Source organism: Athene cunicularia (assembly GCF_003259725.1).
Source record: "Athene cunicularia isolate RWA chromosome Z unlocalized genomic scaffold, athCun1 chrZ_part2, whole genome shotgun sequence".
Taxonomy (NCBI): domain Eukaryota; kingdom Metazoa; phylum Chordata; class Aves; order Strigiformes; family Strigidae; genus Athene; species Athene cunicularia.
This window is the reverse complement of record NW_020799143.1, coordinates 6,552,124-6,570,719: the sequence shown is the minus strand read 5'-3', so window position 1 is coordinate 6,570,719 and position 18,596 is coordinate 6,552,124. Positions and strand designations below refer to the sequence as shown.

The following is an 18,596-nucleotide window of genomic DNA, read 5'->3' as shown; positions in this document are numbered from 1 at the left end:
AGGGCGGGGCAGGGGGGAGGGGGGGGGGAAGACAAAACCAAAAGAAAAAATCTCCAGTAAGTCCATCATTAGCTATTTGAGAATACTACAGAATAGCATCTGTAGTGAACAGGGAGAAAAAATATCAACCATTAAGGATTTCCTACTTCCAAAATGCAGTCTTAAGGCTAACATAAGTTCTTTGGGCTAGGAACAGGGACAAATTAATCCACTCAGCATTTTTACTGTACGTTTATCTCATTCAATCCATGATTTCTTTTCTGTGTTTCATGAACTAAGCTAACTCCCACACCAAATGAATTGTGTGAATTTTTTTTTAATGAAAACCAACACACATCCAGACAACCCCAGCCTGTATGGTTCTTAAGGCACCATATCAACATATTTACTTTTTCAGATTTGCTTTCATGGCTCTCTGTTAATGGTGTCATAATCAGAGGATGGCTGTGAGCACTGCCATACATTCCTTACAGACTGATCTTGGACATATAAATTATTTTATTACACTCATTTTACATTAAGTAGCACACCAGGCAATTTCTGAAGTCCCAATCTCCATCATCACTCCTTACTTAATACTGCTGTACAGCAAAGGAAGCAAAGGACTGAGGTGGGATTGACAGGAACACACAATGAACAACTCTCACAGAACTCCAAACCAGCTATACTCTCTGAATATTATAGTCTTCAAAACAATGTGTCTCTTAGTAACTGCAGGCAAGGATGGTAAAACTTGCACTAATTGTATTAGAGAGAAAAACACCTACAGGGAACTAGTACCATGGTAAGATAAATAAGCCACACATACCACCTATCAAGAGCATGAACAAGCTCATTTTTCACAATATGGCCTGGAACCAAATCAGTCACACTGACTCGGAGAGTCATCTTCTCTGTATCTTAAATCAGCATGCACAAGGTGAAGACAATACTTGCTTTTTCCCTTTCATTTTGGTTGGCTATTTAGATTGTCCTCCCCCTCACAGAGCCTGCAGGTTTCCACTACAAGTACAACTTTGCCCAGGAACAAGTACAAAGCAACAAGATACAACTACAAAGTGCCCAGTAACACTATCATGGTTGGAGTATGACTGGGGTTCCAGCTCATTTCTCCTCTGTGGACTTTATGTGGTAGGAGTGTACCCTTCCAGGGGAAAGAGGACCCCTAAGCAAAACAGGAGACATACCTTGAAGGAAGGGGGACCATTGAGTCAATATAAAGTTAACAGTTATACTGTCCTAAAATACCTTTTCAGCCCAGCTATATGTGTTTGAGACCTTTGCCAATGTACTTTTACTTTAGAAACCAAGTCAAGGATGTAGCAGAGCCCTAGGACCTGAAGATATTCTGATTTGTTAGCTACACTGTGGTTGCCTGATGTCTGTCAGAGTAGAAGTTACCAATATACTTTTTTTTATTTTACTAGATGAAAATGAGTGCTCCAATCCTAATGTGTGTGGCTCTGCTTCTTGCTACAACACACTTGGAAGTTTTAAGTGTGCCTGCCCATCTGGATTTTCTTATGACCAATTCTCCAGTGCATGCCATGATGTGAATGAGTGTTCTTCTACCAAGAATCCCTGCAATTACGGTTGTTCCAACACTGAAGGTGGTTATCTTTGTGGCTGTCCACCTGGCTATTACAGAGTTGGACAAGGGTGAGTACCTCCACACAGTCATTCATCAAAGACACATTCAGTAGCCTATAAAAAGGCTGGACCCTAGTCAGACTGAAGAGCAGAGGTGCAAATGAAGGACAGACTACTAAATCATTCTTTCTACTACCTTTTACACACAATAATCAGAAGCTAGAAAAAAAAGATGTGTCAGTATATGCAGCATGATACTCATTTTAAATCTAGTATATAAGCAGCATTAAATAATCAGTTCTGCTTTCTCCCCCAGTATCAGCACAAGAACACCTTCACAAACCTGCTCAATGAGGACTGTTGCTGCATAAGGATAGGTGCCATTTGTACTGAGATAATTAAGGGGCTTAAGCCACACCGATCAACCCAGAACATTAAATGTAAATTAACATTGTTCTGGTACATGACAATTGCAAGATTCAGGGCAGGCTGGTTTTGTTCCATTTCTTTGTAAAACTTGCAAATAAAAATTAGAAAAGCCTGCAGACCTTCAGCCAACAGTTGTATTCATCCAATATGCCACACTAGTGTGAAGAAAATTAATGCACAGACCTCCTGCTGAGGGAAGGGAAAAGATGGGGATACAGGCACTGTGGTACAGATTACATGCACTCACTTTCCATTTAACAGGACAGTTCATAAAACTGCAAGAAGTAACTAAAATAGATATTTTTATTCAACAGCCACTGTGTCTCAGGGATGGGATTTAACAAAGGCCAGTACCTGCCACTGGATGGAGATGCTGATAAAGAGAATGCTTTGTCCCCTGAAGCATGTTATGAGTGCAAAATCAATGGCTATTCCAAAAAAGACAACAGGAAGAAGAGAAGTGCCAATAACACTGTACGTACCAAGATAAGTAGGCACTATAATATACTTCGAGGTATTTTAAGAGATACCATACTCAACATTATCAATAAATAGACTTTTTTAACAGGGCGTATTCCATCATGAAAATCTTCTTTCTCCTGCCTTAGTGGTTTTCACCTTATATTGGCAGGAACAATGTGACAATCAGAAAGACATCAACAACTGTGAACAGATGAAGTTTTAAAGCTTGTAAAGAATCCTTTGTAGTGCGAAGTGGTCTGGTTCGCCAAAATATATTCAGGGAAATAATTTTCCTATAATTACAGACAGCTAGGAAACTGGTCATGTCTGCAATCTGTTCTCTTGGCAGGAGAAGACTGGAAAGCTTTTTATGGTCTGGGACAGCTAAACAGATCTTGCAGATCATTTTAGTCTGTCTGCTCCATGATTGCTCACAATTGTGGGGGATTCAAGTCCACAACCTAGCTGATAAATTCTTAAGTCCAATATATGCAGAATTGCTGAGGGTATTAGAGAATTACACTTCAGATTTAATATTTTTTTTACTGCATTTTGTGGGCTTATAAAAATAAGTTATGGAATACTGATGAAAGGACAGCCCTACTATTTACACCTTTTAGATGCTTTTTTTCCCAGAAGTTAGAAGAGTATACATGTATATCTGTTATCTGCATTCTCTGTATGATAGGATATTGTCTTGTAGCATTAGCTCTGGTCTTGAAATCTGCAGTATTGGGAAACTGACTCAATTTAGACGTGGGGACACACACAGATTTTCCTTCAGTAACACAAGAGCTGTGTAATGCAAACAGGCAAAATGCAAACCATCAACAAAAATGGTAAGGTGTGCTAGTCACACATATTACATTGAAAGAATGGAGAAACAAGTCTCCTTTCTAAATGGGAAAGGACATAAAACAATCACAAAGCTCCAGCCTTAATACATGCTACTTTGCATTATGCCATCAAAGCCAGTTCTTATATTGGCATTTTCCAAAGAAGCCAGTAATCCTATAATTTCTGGTTTAAAGGATATAGTGTGGGCACTTAAAATCTAAATGTTTGATTTCCCCACACACATCCACACTTCCCACAAACACCTTTTTTCTCTCCTTACTGCCACTCCCATTGGACTTGTTCTGGTCTGAATACTGTGGTCAACCCACCACAGAAATACATAGATGTTTTGAAAACTATTTTTTCTGTTGCACAGTTAATTTCATATGTAGTTCATAACTGTTACACCTTGTTACTATGTTTTTTAAGAGCATTAATCTTTTCAGTTTCTAGTATTAGAACTACCTGAGCAGTAAAAGTGAAAGGTTTCACAACCATAAAACTATGTGAAAAAAGTAGTCTTGTCACTAATGCCATCTATGGGGTGCAGTAGTTGCACTACAAACAGTACAGTACTTACTCCTGTCCACAATTTTTCCTTGTTTTCACCATGTGTTTTTAATTACATTACATATTAGTAACACATATTGGAATTCCCCCAGAAAGAAAAATCCTCCGTTATCTTTACAAGAATGAAAAGATCTTGACCTGTGGGCTAGGTACGTCACTTGGTGTCAGGTTTCCTAAAGAAGACTCCAGCCTGTGTATTTTTGTAGAAGCACTTTCAAAAGCTGTTGCTTGTTAGACAGCTTTCCTAGTAATACGCTCATTCTCACTCCCCTGCCACAAGTGTGCTCGCAGGTAACACCTCTGAACAGATTTACACCTGCAGCATAACTATACTGAAGGTCAAATTAAAAAAGACATGACTGATTTGTCAGAACAATGCTGGGACTTTTATCCACACTCCTTTCAGTGGTCCAAATAGGATGTAATTGCACAACATGACATGCTAGCCCTTTCTGTAGAAGGCTAACAGTACAGTAGTTCTCTCATTACTTGTTTCCTTTATAACCACTGTACTTCCTTATCACCAAATGCTGCGAGAAGTTTCGTGACATTCCCCCACAGTGTTGTGGTATGTGTTTCTGTAATGTTCCCCACTGAAGTTGATCATAAGAACAAGACTGTGCCTTATGTAAAAGTCTTTACTGCAGTAGTAAACACAGCTCTTCTTAACATGGACTTTTTGCAAGCATGAAGTTAAACAGACTTTTCAAAGAATCTGAAATCTGAGCCCCCTTCCATAGATCTGATGCTGTAACTTTAATTATCCTGTTAAGCCTGTGTGAGAAGCCTTTAAGATTTACAGTGTATACAGAATCAAGCACTTCTCCCAGGTAGAAGGGATTTACAATTGCTTCTTTCATAGCTAGATTTTCACAAATGCAGAAACTGTTAATAATCATGTATTATTCTCTCAATGCAAGTGAATAACTGTTTCTCTCCTGCTCTAAACATCTTTCCTCTTTTATTTCAGATCGAGCAGATTAGCTTGGAAAGTCTAGACATGGATAGTCCTTTGAAGATGAGAGTCAACATTTCCAGGCTTGACAACAAGGAGCACATCCTAGAACTCCTGCCAGCCATTGAGCCCCTTACCAACCATGTGCGCTACATCATCTCAAATGGCAATGATGATGGCATCTTTCGAATCCATCAAAGGGATGGACTGAGTTATTTGCACACAATTAAGAAAAAGTCAGTGCCTGGAACTCACACACTGGAAATCACTAGCATTCCTCTATATAAGAAAAAGGAGCTAAAGAAATTGGAAGACAGAAATGAGGACAACTACCTCCTAGGAGAGCTTGGGGAAGCTCTCAGAATGAGGCTGTGGATAGACCTCTACTAGCCATCTTCCAGACTGAGTCCAGTTCTTCAGTCACTTCTATTCACCTATCTACCCACCTGAGCATATCTGCTTTTAAAAGGCTTTGAAACAGTCACTGACTTTTGGGGGAGGAAGCGAAAGGGGAAGACCTCTTTCCTTCCATCCTGCCAAGACTGCAGAACCACCCTTGCAGGGTAACATAAATCTGCCACCGCCAAAACTTTGATCACAATGGTGATCATGGTTACTGTATCTTTTATATAACCTCAATTTAAAGTATATTAAAACAATAAAGTTCAAGAAGTCATCATATGGCACTAAATGGCACAAAAATGTGAGCTGTTGTTTTCCTGTTAGCAGTCTGTAACACTTTGGGTATTTTGCTATAGTTCCTAATTAAAAAAAAAAATATAAAAGTTTATTTATTTTTAATGCAGTAATATATGGAGAAAATAACAAATTATGTAAACAAAAAGGGAAACATGCTTGTTTTTCTTTAAATTTATAAATTTGAGCTATAACATTTTAGAGGTACTTTCTTAATTAAAAAAAAAAAAAAAAAAAGATTTGAAAGATGTTTCCTTTTGTATTTGGGCCAGTCATCCAAATAGCATACAACTAATTTTAAAATGTATCAGAGCTGAGAGAGCACTGTAGCATGTCTTCTGAATATTCCAAAGTGCTCTTGCAAAACTTGAAGTATTCAAAAAAAGAAAAAAAAGGTAGTCTTAAAGGACAAGAATTACAATATCAGTCTCTGCAGCAATCATATTTCACAGCAGCTCAATAGGATTGCATTCTGAATCAGCCACATCAAATAATGGACAAAGAGGCACAACTGCTGTAGCAAAATACCTGGACTGCATTTAATACCATTGGAATTGCAGAACCAAACTGTACTGTACTTCCTTCCAATAACCTCAAGGAACCACACATGCAACCACACCTCATTCTCAGAAAAGGTGCTCTACAGACTTGCATTAATGTAGGCAGCTGAAGAAAATGTCTCTCTGAGGGGAGCACATGATGTTCCATACTGTTTGGTGCTGGCTTGAATTAATGGTGCATTTACTAAACACTGAGAGCTGTATCAGGACTGCCATATGTGCAAAATAATTATGCAGCGCAGACAAGGAAAATGTGTATTTGAAATCCATTTGTTAGAAGTTTCATTAATACTGTAGTTATACACCGTACGCCTCATTTTATCATAGCTTATTTTGTAAGAAAGATGTTTGTACAATGAGCTGACATTTAGTTACTTTAGTAATGTTTTTTAGAATGTCATACCATTATGTGTTAAGTGTATGTCTCAATGGTGCTTTTTTTGACAGCTAGTGCCTGTAACTAGTCATGTAATGGAATCTCATATGTGAAAATAGCCAGTGCACACGCTGTGTCCAGGATTGTTTCAGTCACATATCAGTGCTGACCAAAGGTTATATCAAGTTATACTCAGTGATTTTTCTTTTCTTTTCTTTTCTTTTCTTTTCTTTTCTTTTCTTTTCTTTTCTTTTCTTTTCTTTTTCTTTTCTTTTCTTTTCTTTTCTTTTCTTTTCTTTTCTTTTCTTTTCTTTTCTTTTCTTTTCTTTTCTTTTCTTTTCTTTTCTTTTGTTGAGTTTGGGGATTTTGAAAAGAAAAAGAAACTGTACATTTTTATTCAAATGTTTGTAATTAACAAAAGTTTTCTTTGAAGGTCTGTATCAGTAAGACGTCACTTTTCTTGCAATAAAGCTTATTTTGGGTAGTTTTTTTCTTTGAAATGTCTGTGTTCTTTACACAAAATAAACATCTGATTGTAAATCTGAAGTATTTCAGAAAAGAAAAAGGAACTGGTATGGGACAAACTCCTCCTCACTGACATTTAAGTTATACAGCATTTTCTGACTTAGTCACTCTATCATGACAGAGCTGAAACACAGAATTAAACTGTCATCAAAGTTAAAACTATACCTCAACCCTCTCAAAATTTGTCATACATTAGGTTCAAGTGGGTGGCCTTGCAGAAAGTTTTGCTTATCTGTGTAATGAAGGCTGAAGGATCATCACAATTTAAGTTTGGTAACATCTCTAAAAAAAAAAACCAAACTTCTACATTCAAGAATAGGAGTGTAAAACTTCCATCCTACCCGAATAGCAAAAATCAGGTAAGAGCATCTGCTTGTTGGTAGTCCCTTCCTTTAGTACCCTTCATTAAGTAACAGTCAAACCCAACAGTGCAAAAAATGTTTTTTCTTAGAGTATGCAAGTTTTCCACAAAGACCTCATTACATAAGCTATACTTTTTATTCCATTCAGAGTTAAACTGGTGATTGTTTTTAAGTAATAGCCAATACTGACTCTATGTTTTTGTCACAGCAATAATAGCCAGAGAAAGGGAAATCAGACACATTGGGTTAAGCACTCGATTAAGATGCAAAATGCTTGGTTTAGATGTACTCTTAGTCTGCACCAGCAGAATTAGCCCTACATGTTCTATTTCTGTTCTTCTGGAGGAGTGGCACTTTACAAGTTACTTGCATTAAATGTCAAGTTGCAGGTCTAGGGTTCTTACTGGATGCAATAACAATTAGTTTCCCTAGTGTTTGAAAACTTTTTTCAGCATAAAATTGTTCTTTCCCTTGCTTTCAAAGATCCAAGCAAGCATACTTCTCCTGCTACCCTGCTGTCCCTCTCCTTTTCCCTGAAATATTCATAAAGTAATAAAAGAAATACAAGTTTTTAAAGGAATCACACACTTAAGAAAGAACACCATCAGGAATTACTGCATTTCATAATCACTGATTTATTTGATGAGAGTTATTTGCCTTGGGTACTCCTTGAAACCTACATATGTATTCAGATTTATCTGACATTTAATAGTGCACCAATTTAAAGACAACATGAAATTTCCTGGAACCAGACTTACTTGACATTACCTTCAGATACAATTGTGCGAGGTTCATTGTGATTCAAAGATGCTTCTGGGTAAAATGACTGGCGTCCACAGAAATAAAAAGACTTCCAGAGGTCTGATAAATACATCCAGTACAGCACTGACTTAAGATTTAACAACTCTAACAGCTAGTTTCCAAGAAGGCTACTCTCTGTCCAAAACGGGAGCTTTCCAGGAAACACTTACTGCCAGAAAAAAAAAAAAAAAAAAAAAAAAAAAAAAAGACTGAACCCAGTACAGTATTATCCTTTGTTGCCAACTCTGAAAAAAGGAGAGAAAATTGTAGCAACACTCTTACTAATGACTCCTCTAAGCTACAAATTCTGGAGAATTTCATTGGAGAGATTATTTGTATTATGCTATGCGCACATGCCTTTTTTCCTAAGCAAGAAACTCATCAGATAACACCTGTGTTAGCTAATCATACATTAAGTACAAAGCACAAAAAATACGTTACACCCTTACTAGAAAGCCAGTGCTATTCTCTACCATCTTAAAATGCACAAGACAGTTGTGCACAAAATCCAGAAAGTCACTCCCAGCTTCAAATAAAGATGAACAAATAACTTGGATTAAAAATAAAGCCAAAACAAACCCAAAACAGAGACACTGCCTTTCCACCCAACCTATGATAGTATGTATCTGTATACTCATTTCTCCAAACTCTACCCCTTAATATCTTCTAGCCTTCTAACTTCTAAACATTTAATGAGAAAGCTGACTGAACAGAAAGACTAGTGTTTCAGAAAGCTACAAAAATCCAAAATCTGTTGCTAAAAGTAAAATGAAAATTTTCTTGCTATTTAAGAGAGGCTGCAGTATAAATCTCGGCAACTTGAAGCAAGACCATAGTGAGTAAAGGTAACATCCAAGATAGGCTTAGGCAGTGGGGACTTCACCAGTACACTCTAGCTATTCTAGCAAGTCTATGACACTTCCTCATTATAGTAATTTTAAACCACGCATAACTAACTGATAACCTAAAATTTCTTTTTGAGGGAAGTCTTTCAGTTCTTTCCAGCTTTACCGCAAGGACTCAAGTCCCTCAGCTCTAGATCTAAACATGTACCTTCCTGGCATGCCAGCACTAAAATTCAGTGTGATTTACTATAGCCACATAATGTTACCAGGCCCATCAAAGACTGCATGCCTCCTTTTCTATCCTCAAATGCTCCAAACTGACCTCTATGTATGCATTGTAAGTGTGTCCAGACTTTTCAGGGCTCATCCTTCCCCAAGCATGGCTCAGACTCAACAGCCAAGGGAGCATTGCTGAAAGTATTTCTGAGTCTAAACATCCAGTAATTATTTCTGAGCACATGATGTCCTTTATTCATAGCCATACTTAATCTAACCAGCAGTAACACTACAGCAATTCAAACACCCAGTTATTTCATGTTCCTTCTCTAACTGGATGGGCCTGTAACAGCTTTTAATCAGCCAGGCTCTTCAGTCAGCATTCTAGAATGGACTATTTTTCTATGGGCTTTTATTAGACTGACTTGGCATCAACTTTGATGTAATGGATGTGGTCTGCAGACCGACAGCTGAAGAATCTGCCTTTGTGCTAAACCCACAGAAGAATTCAGAAGTGGCAACACACTGCTAAACTAAACACAGCAAAAACCTCACTTCCTTGTGCTTCCTAATTCTTCCCACGTGTTATAAATGAAGCCTAAGCACCTAAACTAACTATATCTTAAATCCAAGAAAAGGGCTGAATTTATAAACTTTATTCTGAGGGGATGGATGAAGATTCACAGCTCTACATTCACACTTAAAGCAGAAGAGCAGGAAAACATGAGAGGGCAGAAGTACAACATTTTATACCTAAACCAAAATCCTAGTCCCTAGTGCAACTGCTTATGTGTTTGACACAAAATTTCTGTAACAGAGATAGGAAGTAAAGTCTTTGCTCCCACAGCCTTACAGAACTGATGGAGGAGGTGGTCTCACACAGCCTGTGAAGCTTGTTCCAAGAATGCCAACTGTATGTGATCATGTGCCATCACAGAAATGCTTAACCTGTGTATCTGGACATGAATTTAATACAAGCAAGGCCTCCTCACTGCTTGGGCTTGTCAAGAGTGAGATGTATTTACCCATGGCCAAAACCAAATCTTGAGATACAAGGAACACCAACAGCTGGTAATGTGTCATCATTTTGATGCCTTGAAAAGTACTTGTTACAAAAACAGGGATTTTGAGGTTTAAAATTCTGAACTCCAAGGCCAAAGCAGGAGCTCAGCAGCACTTCCATTCAACAAAGTGTATCTATATTGTACTACAGTATGCCCTAAACAGAAGTGATCAGAGCTAGCTCAATCTAGCTAACATTAGAAACCACTGCAAATGACACCATGAAGAATTTATGAAAAAGTGACAGAGTGAACAGTACCCATAATGAATGAGAAATTCTTCCTCAAGGGTCTGAACTTCAGTTCAGCCATATGAATAATAACTGAATATGCTGAGGCACAAAAACTGGGAAGCATACATAGGTCTATAGTAACTTAAGGAAACAATACCCTTATATTTAAAAGTATAACCATTCTCACTGTTTTACCAGAAGTATTAAAGTACAGGGAAAGCTAAGGCTGTCCAATTCCAGACAAGAAAACTGCTAGATTGGAGCACCAGGTTGCAAAAAAAAAAAAAAGAGAGAGAGAGAGAGAGAGAGAGAACAATACTGTAGCAGTTTTCTGGTGCACAGTACATTTTAAAATCCTGTGTCTAAAGATGTTCCTACATAAAGTAAATCTGAAATACTTTTATTAATTTTCCATTAACAGTAACATGTCATCAATCTTTTTACTGCTGACAGTATTACATTACTGCTATTTTATCCAATTCTGGTATTTTTATGCTGCTTATATACTTACAGAAATATCTGATATTTCTATACTTCACCCTATAGCAATTCTTGCCCAGTGTAGACTCAACAAAATCCTGTTAGTTGCCACTAAGATTTGCCCTTGGCAAGACTCCAAAAAAGTTGCTAAAAAAAATAATTCCAAAACAAGGAACACACAAATGCAGATAGCCATACAGAGGCTCCACTGCAGTGAACTACTGAACTACTGTCTGCTACAACAGAATTTTGGAAAGATTCTGAATTTTAGGCCAGATCACCAAACTGACAGCTGAATACCAGGTAGTGTTCTCAAGGCCTGGCTTGTGGTTTGAAGCCAAAGAATACATATGCATTCAAGAAGACAGGACCCCAATCCCAGTATATTTATTTAGCAAAAATAATGCATTATATATCTAAGTGATGCAAATACAAGGTCCTAAACATGGATCTCTGAACTTTGTAAAATAATGGTCATATCTCTAGGTCTTGCTGTTCTTATGGAAGTTCATTGCTCTTTACCCTATGCTTTTAGACTTGCATTCATCGCTGAGAAAGAAAAAAGAAAGGGGGGGTGGGAGTGTCAAATAACCACTGGGCCATAACTTTCAAATCTACACTCAATTTTTTAAAAAACCATTAGTTTTAAGATAAAAATCAAAACAGAGATCATATCACCAAAACGCACGTGTCATTGCTGTTTTGTCTGTTTCAGAAAAATCGTCTTTCAGAAGGCTGAAAGTAGGAAAGAAATACCTGACTAAAGAGTTACCAATTCAGTAGAAAGCCTGCAAAGTATTTCACACCCAAGCTTAAAAGGTAATTGCACTGTTCTCCCTCATTCATATAACATTTCTGAAAGCCATAAATTCTTAAAAATCAGAAAAAAAGGCAATTATGAGCACATGAGATATAGGGAACAATGAGAACATTTGAGCAGTACAGCTCCCACACAACACTGACAGGCACAAATCTATGGCCTGAGTCACCTGTAAACAGTTTAATAAGGAAAACTTGTTTAGTACAAATATAACACATCTGGTATGCTATAGAGATAGGAAGTTTACATCACCATTTTGCACATGTATTTTTACTTGGGTGTATGCATGATTAAACTGTGATGAAGTGATCAAACTTGGGAATTTTCAGATGAACTGTGGCAAAACTGAACTCCTACCTCCTCCAAACTGACTTTTAATATCATATAAACTTCATACCATATTAACTCAGCACCAGTCTCACTCTCAACCCTACTGACTCAGCACTGCCTAATGCATAGCCCTAGCCTGCTCCTGCATCCTCAACATCCAAGATACACTTGTTTCCGTGTCCTAGTTTTATGGGCAACCACAATCTTCAGCTTCAGTACTGGAGCAAAGTCTGCAGTCCCACACTATCTGGCAGTCACAGAGTTCCTTTCTTTTTCCATCTAAATTACTCATAAATTATTCAAACACCAACTTAACAATTTCAGTGTTACATTTTTGAAGGCTGTTATACTGTAAAATGACTGCTATTATTTGTCACAGTGTTGATGGATGCCTTATTTTCCTGGCATTGATTCAAATACACAGCTGAAGAACTTAATTTATTCATTCATGAGTTTGCTGCGGTCTTTATTTTCCCTTAATGTTTCAGATAAGGTCACTGCACATATTAAGATTACTTCTTTCAAGAAGACTTTTTCTAAATAAAAATTTGTTCACCTGGATAGTCAAACTATGATAGCAAATCAACTAATAAATCTGTAGGAAAATTCTAGCTCTACTAAATATCATCCTGTCATTTTTGTGAAAACAAGCTCATTCATACAATCTTCAGTTAAATTTTCAGATTCTTTCAGTCAAACTTTGATAATTTTTCAATAAGTATACAAGAGCCACAAAGTTTCAGTTTCTTCAGAAAACATGCAGTCACACAGGTGAGACAAAGTCTCGGCTTCCATACAACTTGAAATATGATAAGCACCAAATGGCCTATTCCAGTGTTGGGCTTCGTATCTTCAACTCAAAGAATTCTTAACATGTAAAGGTGAATCTAAAATGTAGCCAATAACATTAAACACTGTGTTGAAAACTGTAATCATATTTTTATCCATTTTACAATGTTAACTGAACAAAACAACTGACCCTATAGCCCACAGCTGATATATTCTGAAAGCCTTTTATGAAGTCCCAGCAAGGAGTGGAAGAAAGGAAAGGTCTCATTAGAAACAAAACAGAATACTTTCCTTCAGAACTTGCATTTTAGTAGACAGTCACTTCTCCCACCATGCCAAGTGTTTCTGCTAATCGTTTCTGCTGTAAACTTAGGTACATTAGTATCATCAACCTTCTGTGCTGAATTGCCCAACTTTTTTTTTTTTTTTTTAATGTACAAATCACTCTTACTGGCATCTGTTTTGAATTGGTTCCCTCTATAATTTCCATGCATGTCCCCATCTCTTACTATTTTCTTTACAATTAAAATAATACTTTAGGTTTATATCATCTGTGATCATGTAAACTCATGCAGTCATTCCCACTTTGGAGGGGAGGTTTAAAAAGTATTTAGAACTTACCAGCTCACTCCAGGCATCAACTTTTATTGCCTCTGTATCTTTATACAAGTGTTGATGACGACAGGTCATAATGGCACCATTGCTACCACAATAATGGAAGACTGTCAATACTTCCAAGTAAAATCCCATGTTCAGTCTTGTTACATATCTGTAATAATGCTTCAAAGTGAGTGTGTAAGGCTGATGTAGAAATGTCTGTGCTTCTTCCCTTTGTTACTCCCAAAGGTGTATTATTTCATCAAATATTTATTGGTCATGATCAAAAAGTAAACTAGTTTACTTATGAATAATGCACTTAAACACAGATGAATTTAAAAGAAACTGGATAGCACAGCTGATCCAACTTATTTTTTAAAGTAGGTTTTAGAAAAAGTATTTTTTAAATGGCCAAAAGTTGTCTATTTCTGGATCAACATATATGTTTCAAAATTATCTTCCAGCCATGTATAAAGTTAATAATGTATGATACTGCTAAGAGATTTATCTAAAGTAATTTAATTCAATTAGAAGTAAAAAAGGGTGGGTTTTTTTCTCTTCCAGGAGTTTTAACTGATAACCCAAAGATTAAATATAAAAACCTGAGAAGATCTGATGTTTGTTATCTGAGAGACTGAAAATTGATAGTTAAGAATCAAGATTCAGCTTGTCACTGAATTTATCAATTAGCCTGTCACTAAATTTATCAATTGGTACATAGAGCTTAGAAAAGAAAATCAAAATAAAAAAAAATAACTATAGTATGTTTAAGGCCAAACTCACTACTGAGATGCCTCAGTTCTATGTCTCTCACTGTTGATCAGTAAGACTACCACCAAACAGTAAACAGTAAACAGTAAAAAAGTAAACAGTAAACAGTAAAAAAGTAAACAGTAAACAGTAGCTCCATCTCTGGAAATCGCAATGTGTTTCTCAGCAGGCTTCTGAACTTTGTAGAAGAGCACATTTCTAAACCATCTACTGAATTCTTGGACACACAATGCACAGTATTTTAAGCCTTTGATTTCAGTATACCCAGAACTCAGTGAAATCCTTACAATGTGCACTATTGTTACACTGACCAAGCACACAGAGATGGTCTTACATTGCTGTTCTTGAAACAGAGATGAGCTTCATTGGGATAGCTCCATCTCTTAATATTCCTCCATGGAAAACACTGAGTATATCAGACATAGCTAAATGGATTGAAATTCCTTTGCCTGCTTACCATATGATGCAAAGAAACACTATTTATAAGTATCCCAGAGAATAATAAGATCCACTCAGTTTCAAAACAGCTGGGTTTTGGCTAAATTGTAGCTGTCCTGGAATCCAGTTTTAAAGCCAAGATGAAAGTAGAAGACGTCTGTTTGAAAGGAAATTTGAGAGTTATAAGTAATTTTTCAGCTGCTGAGAACACAGATGTAAATTTTATAAATGTGCCCACTTCAAAATAGAAGAGTTTGTGGAATATGGAGCTAACCACAAATGAGTCTTGTTTCCTTCTGAATGGAATGAGTTACATCCACCACTTACTTGTCTAGTGTCCTCTCCTGAGAAGAGCAGCAACACTTGCTTCATGCGACACTGAACAGGATATAATAGCATTACTCACTCACATTGTTGATGTGACTTCAACACGCTGTAAGGCACTTCAGTGTCTTCCCACTCCATCCTTTCCTTTTTAAATGGACTGAACTGTCTCGTGTATTTGTGCTTGTATTTAACATGTCTACTCCTGTACATTCCCCAGCTTCTTTCAGTGAAAGCAAAACTAAGCTACACTTCATCATGGCATGTGTTCTTAAGGAAAGCACAGTCCAGAGGAAATCACAAAAAAAACCCCAAACCACAGTAACCAACGCTTGAATTGATCACCAGCAAAGCAAATAATTGAAATGCACTGTTCCCATAGAGTTACATTAAAACCCCACCAAAACATTGCTGCTTGAGACAAAAAGTCAGTAAAAGAACAAGAAATGGGCCTCAAATCTGTACATAACTTGGTATGCTTGGTTACAACCAAAACAAAACAAAAAATAAACATAAACAAACAAAACTGCCAAAACACCACAAACCTGTCTTTTGTGGAAAGCAGCATTTTTTAAAATGTTTCTGAAGTTTCAAGACCAACATCCACAGAAAATTGGGTCATACCTATCTATCCACAGAACATACAAAAATGTTACAGTCAGAGTGCCAGATTTAACTTCTCTATTGCTCAGACAGTACTTTCCAAAATGAATATAATAAAAACGTCTTCTAGACATGAGAAGGAACCACTTTTAATTCTTTTAATTTTAAATCCTTTATCTCTGTTCAGACTAACAATAGCATCAGTTTTGTGAAATATTTGTGAAATAACCATCAGCTGATTAAGAAAACTGCTTAGTTTTTCCTTTGTTTACTGTTGCCACCTAATTAACCACTCTGATTTTCTTAATTTTTCACTTTCAGCCATAATTTTTTTTTAAATTGCCTCTTAATTTCTTAGTGTAATGATTTCTCCCATATTTTTCTCCATAACATCCTGAAGTCTCATCTCCAAAAGCAGAACACCCATCACCAGTTCTCATAAATACACCAGAGACTGTCACATGCTAGTGTAGTAGCATATCAAAGAACTATGCATTTAGACACAATGCAGTCTACACCAAACAAGCATACAAGGATGAAAGATGGTTATGAAAGAAACCAAGACCAAATATTCTAAAGTGACCAAGACAAAAAGCAAGATTTGTTAAAAAGCAAGAGAAAGCAGAGTCCAGAATAAGGTCCACATAAACTGCCAAAACCCAAAATTTTCAATGATGCAAGTAATATCAAGTATTTAATATCTAAATGGTTAATTATGAAGAAAAAATATAAAACCCAGAAAATAATAGCAAAATGTTTTAAGCACTTTGATAGTACACTCTGCTTTTTTAAAAAAAAAAATCTAGTATGCACAGAGGGCATTCATACACTCTACACATCAGCTTTGATAAAAAGCAGAAATAACAAAATTATTCAAAATGTTAAGCTAATTACCTCCACTATCAAGTTTTTCCTTCAAATGCATCCTTACTTGATTAACAGCCCACATCTGCACTTGCAGGTATCTTATAACATTTCTCCAATGCCTTTTTATGTCAACTTACCTTTCCACATAAGACCTTAATTTCTCTCTAGAAGAGTGAGAGAAAAACAGGGACAAAGATGTGGCCTTCCTCCTCTTTTCAGCACTCTACTTACCACCAGTTCAAGCCCATGGTTCATGCATCTGCTCAGTCTATCCCTTGGGTCTTTACTCTCTGAGTTCCCAGTTTTCTTCTCATACCTAAAACATCCATTCCACTAATCTCTAATCCATGTTCTTTCTTTCATCCTTAGGTGAATTGCATGTGGCCAGTTAATGGTTTCCATTTAAATTCCTGTCCTCTTAAAACTCCCTTATGACATTTATGGTGTCCCCTCCTAAACAAAACTCAGAACCATAGCATCTCTTTCACAGGCATTCATCTTCTACCTAGTTGGTTTCAACATATTATTTCACAGCTATTGTGGTGGCAGAATGATCTAATATTTTTTTACACTGAACTCCTAAATTGAGACATGGGATGCCTCTAACATTTTTGCAGGTGACCTCATATTCCTTTCTACTCTCCTAAGAGCATATGTATAAATGTCTCAGAACATACTTGAAATAGACAACTGGAAGAAGGCACCTGATCACAGGTTCTGGCACTTACAGGGTATTTTAAACACAGCAATATCTGTTGGAGGGGCAATACAGCTGGGAAAGCAATTCAAGAGATTTCTTGAGCATCTTGGTGATAATTTCTTAATGCGGCTGCTCAAAAAGCAACCTAGGACAAACTCTCTGCTGAATCTGTTTTCTCACAAGAAGGAATTGCCTGGGGATTTGAAGGGCAAGATCAGTCTTGCCTGCAGTGACTACAACAAAGAGCAGAGTATAAATCCTGAGAGAAGTAAGCAAGACAAAAGGTAGATTTACAGCTCTGGACTTCAGGAGAGCAGAGTTTGGCTTCTTTCTCTTGCTCTGCAGGGCAAAGCGACCCAGAAAAGCCAGCTGATCTCCAACAACAACCTCTTAAATGCACAACCACCTTCCAGTCAGATGTGTAGGGAGTTGAAGAAGCATGGCAGAAGGCCAGCACAGATGAAACAACCTCTGCATGCAATCAAATGCAAGTACTCAAAAGGTGGATGCAGGGACTGGCTGCCTGTAAAGTACCAGTATATTGATCACGACAGGGATGAAGTTTGGAAATCCACAGCTTAGTTGGAATTGAAAATTGAAAGATGTGGAGAACAATAAAATGGGCTTCAGTTCACTTGCAGCAAAATGCTAAGGAAAGAAGCAAGTCCATCATAGTCACCCAGATGACTGGTGACTGGGCTGGAGCATGCAACATGTAAGAGGAGATTCAGAAAACTGAGTTTTTCAGCTTAAGAAGAGAAGGCAGTAGGGAGATCTTATTCATGTCTTCAGTAACCTAAGGGGAATGCATTCCTCCTGGTGCACAATAGAATGAAAGGCAACATGGAAAAGTTTGATTTGACCATCCTTATGATGGAAACTTGTAATGTGAACTCAAGAACAGATACCCGGAGAGGCCTGGAGACATTAAAACCAGCCTGAAAAGGTCCTGAGCGATCGATATACCTGCAACTGCCTTGAGAAGGGTGTTGGCCTAGACGACCTCCACAGGTCTCTCCCAAAACAATGTATTTTATAAATATGAAAACTCCCCCCAAATAGAACCAAATATCTTAAAATCTTTTGTGTGTTACTCCTGGAAAATAACTTGTTTTATAAACAGTTCTTAAATAAACTGCAAGAATAAACAATGCACACAGACTTCTTAAGATCACAGCTTTCTCACTAAAGCAGGGCAGGAGGGAGCATAAAATAATTTCTCTAATGCTTTTTAAATTTAAGAAAAATTAATTGTACCCTATCCATAACTAACTAATGGCTCACCTGGAGGACAAACAAAACAAACTTCAAAAATCTGTTAACCAACGTGACCTGACCAGCCCCCCCCCCCCCCCCCCC

General features: G+C 37.2%; 1 protein-coding gene across 1 annotated transcript in view; it reads left to right on the top strand.

The window, feature by feature from the left end:
• Positions 1-6,691, top strand: part of FBN2 (fibrillin 2) — a 171,695-nt gene extending 165,004 nt beyond the window's left edge. Inside the window, exons 63-65 of the mRNA XM_026866024.1 lie at positions 1,428-1,659; positions 2,334-2,493; positions 4,859-6,691. Coding sequence (XP_026721825.1) covers positions 1,428-1,659; positions 2,334-2,493; positions 4,859-5,233 — 767 coding nt within the window. The 3' untranslated portion in view covers positions 5,234-6,691. The remainder of the gene's footprint in view (positions 1-1,427; positions 1,660-2,333; positions 2,494-4,858) is intronic.
• The last annotated feature ends 11,905 nt before the right edge of the window (positions 6,692-18,596 follow it).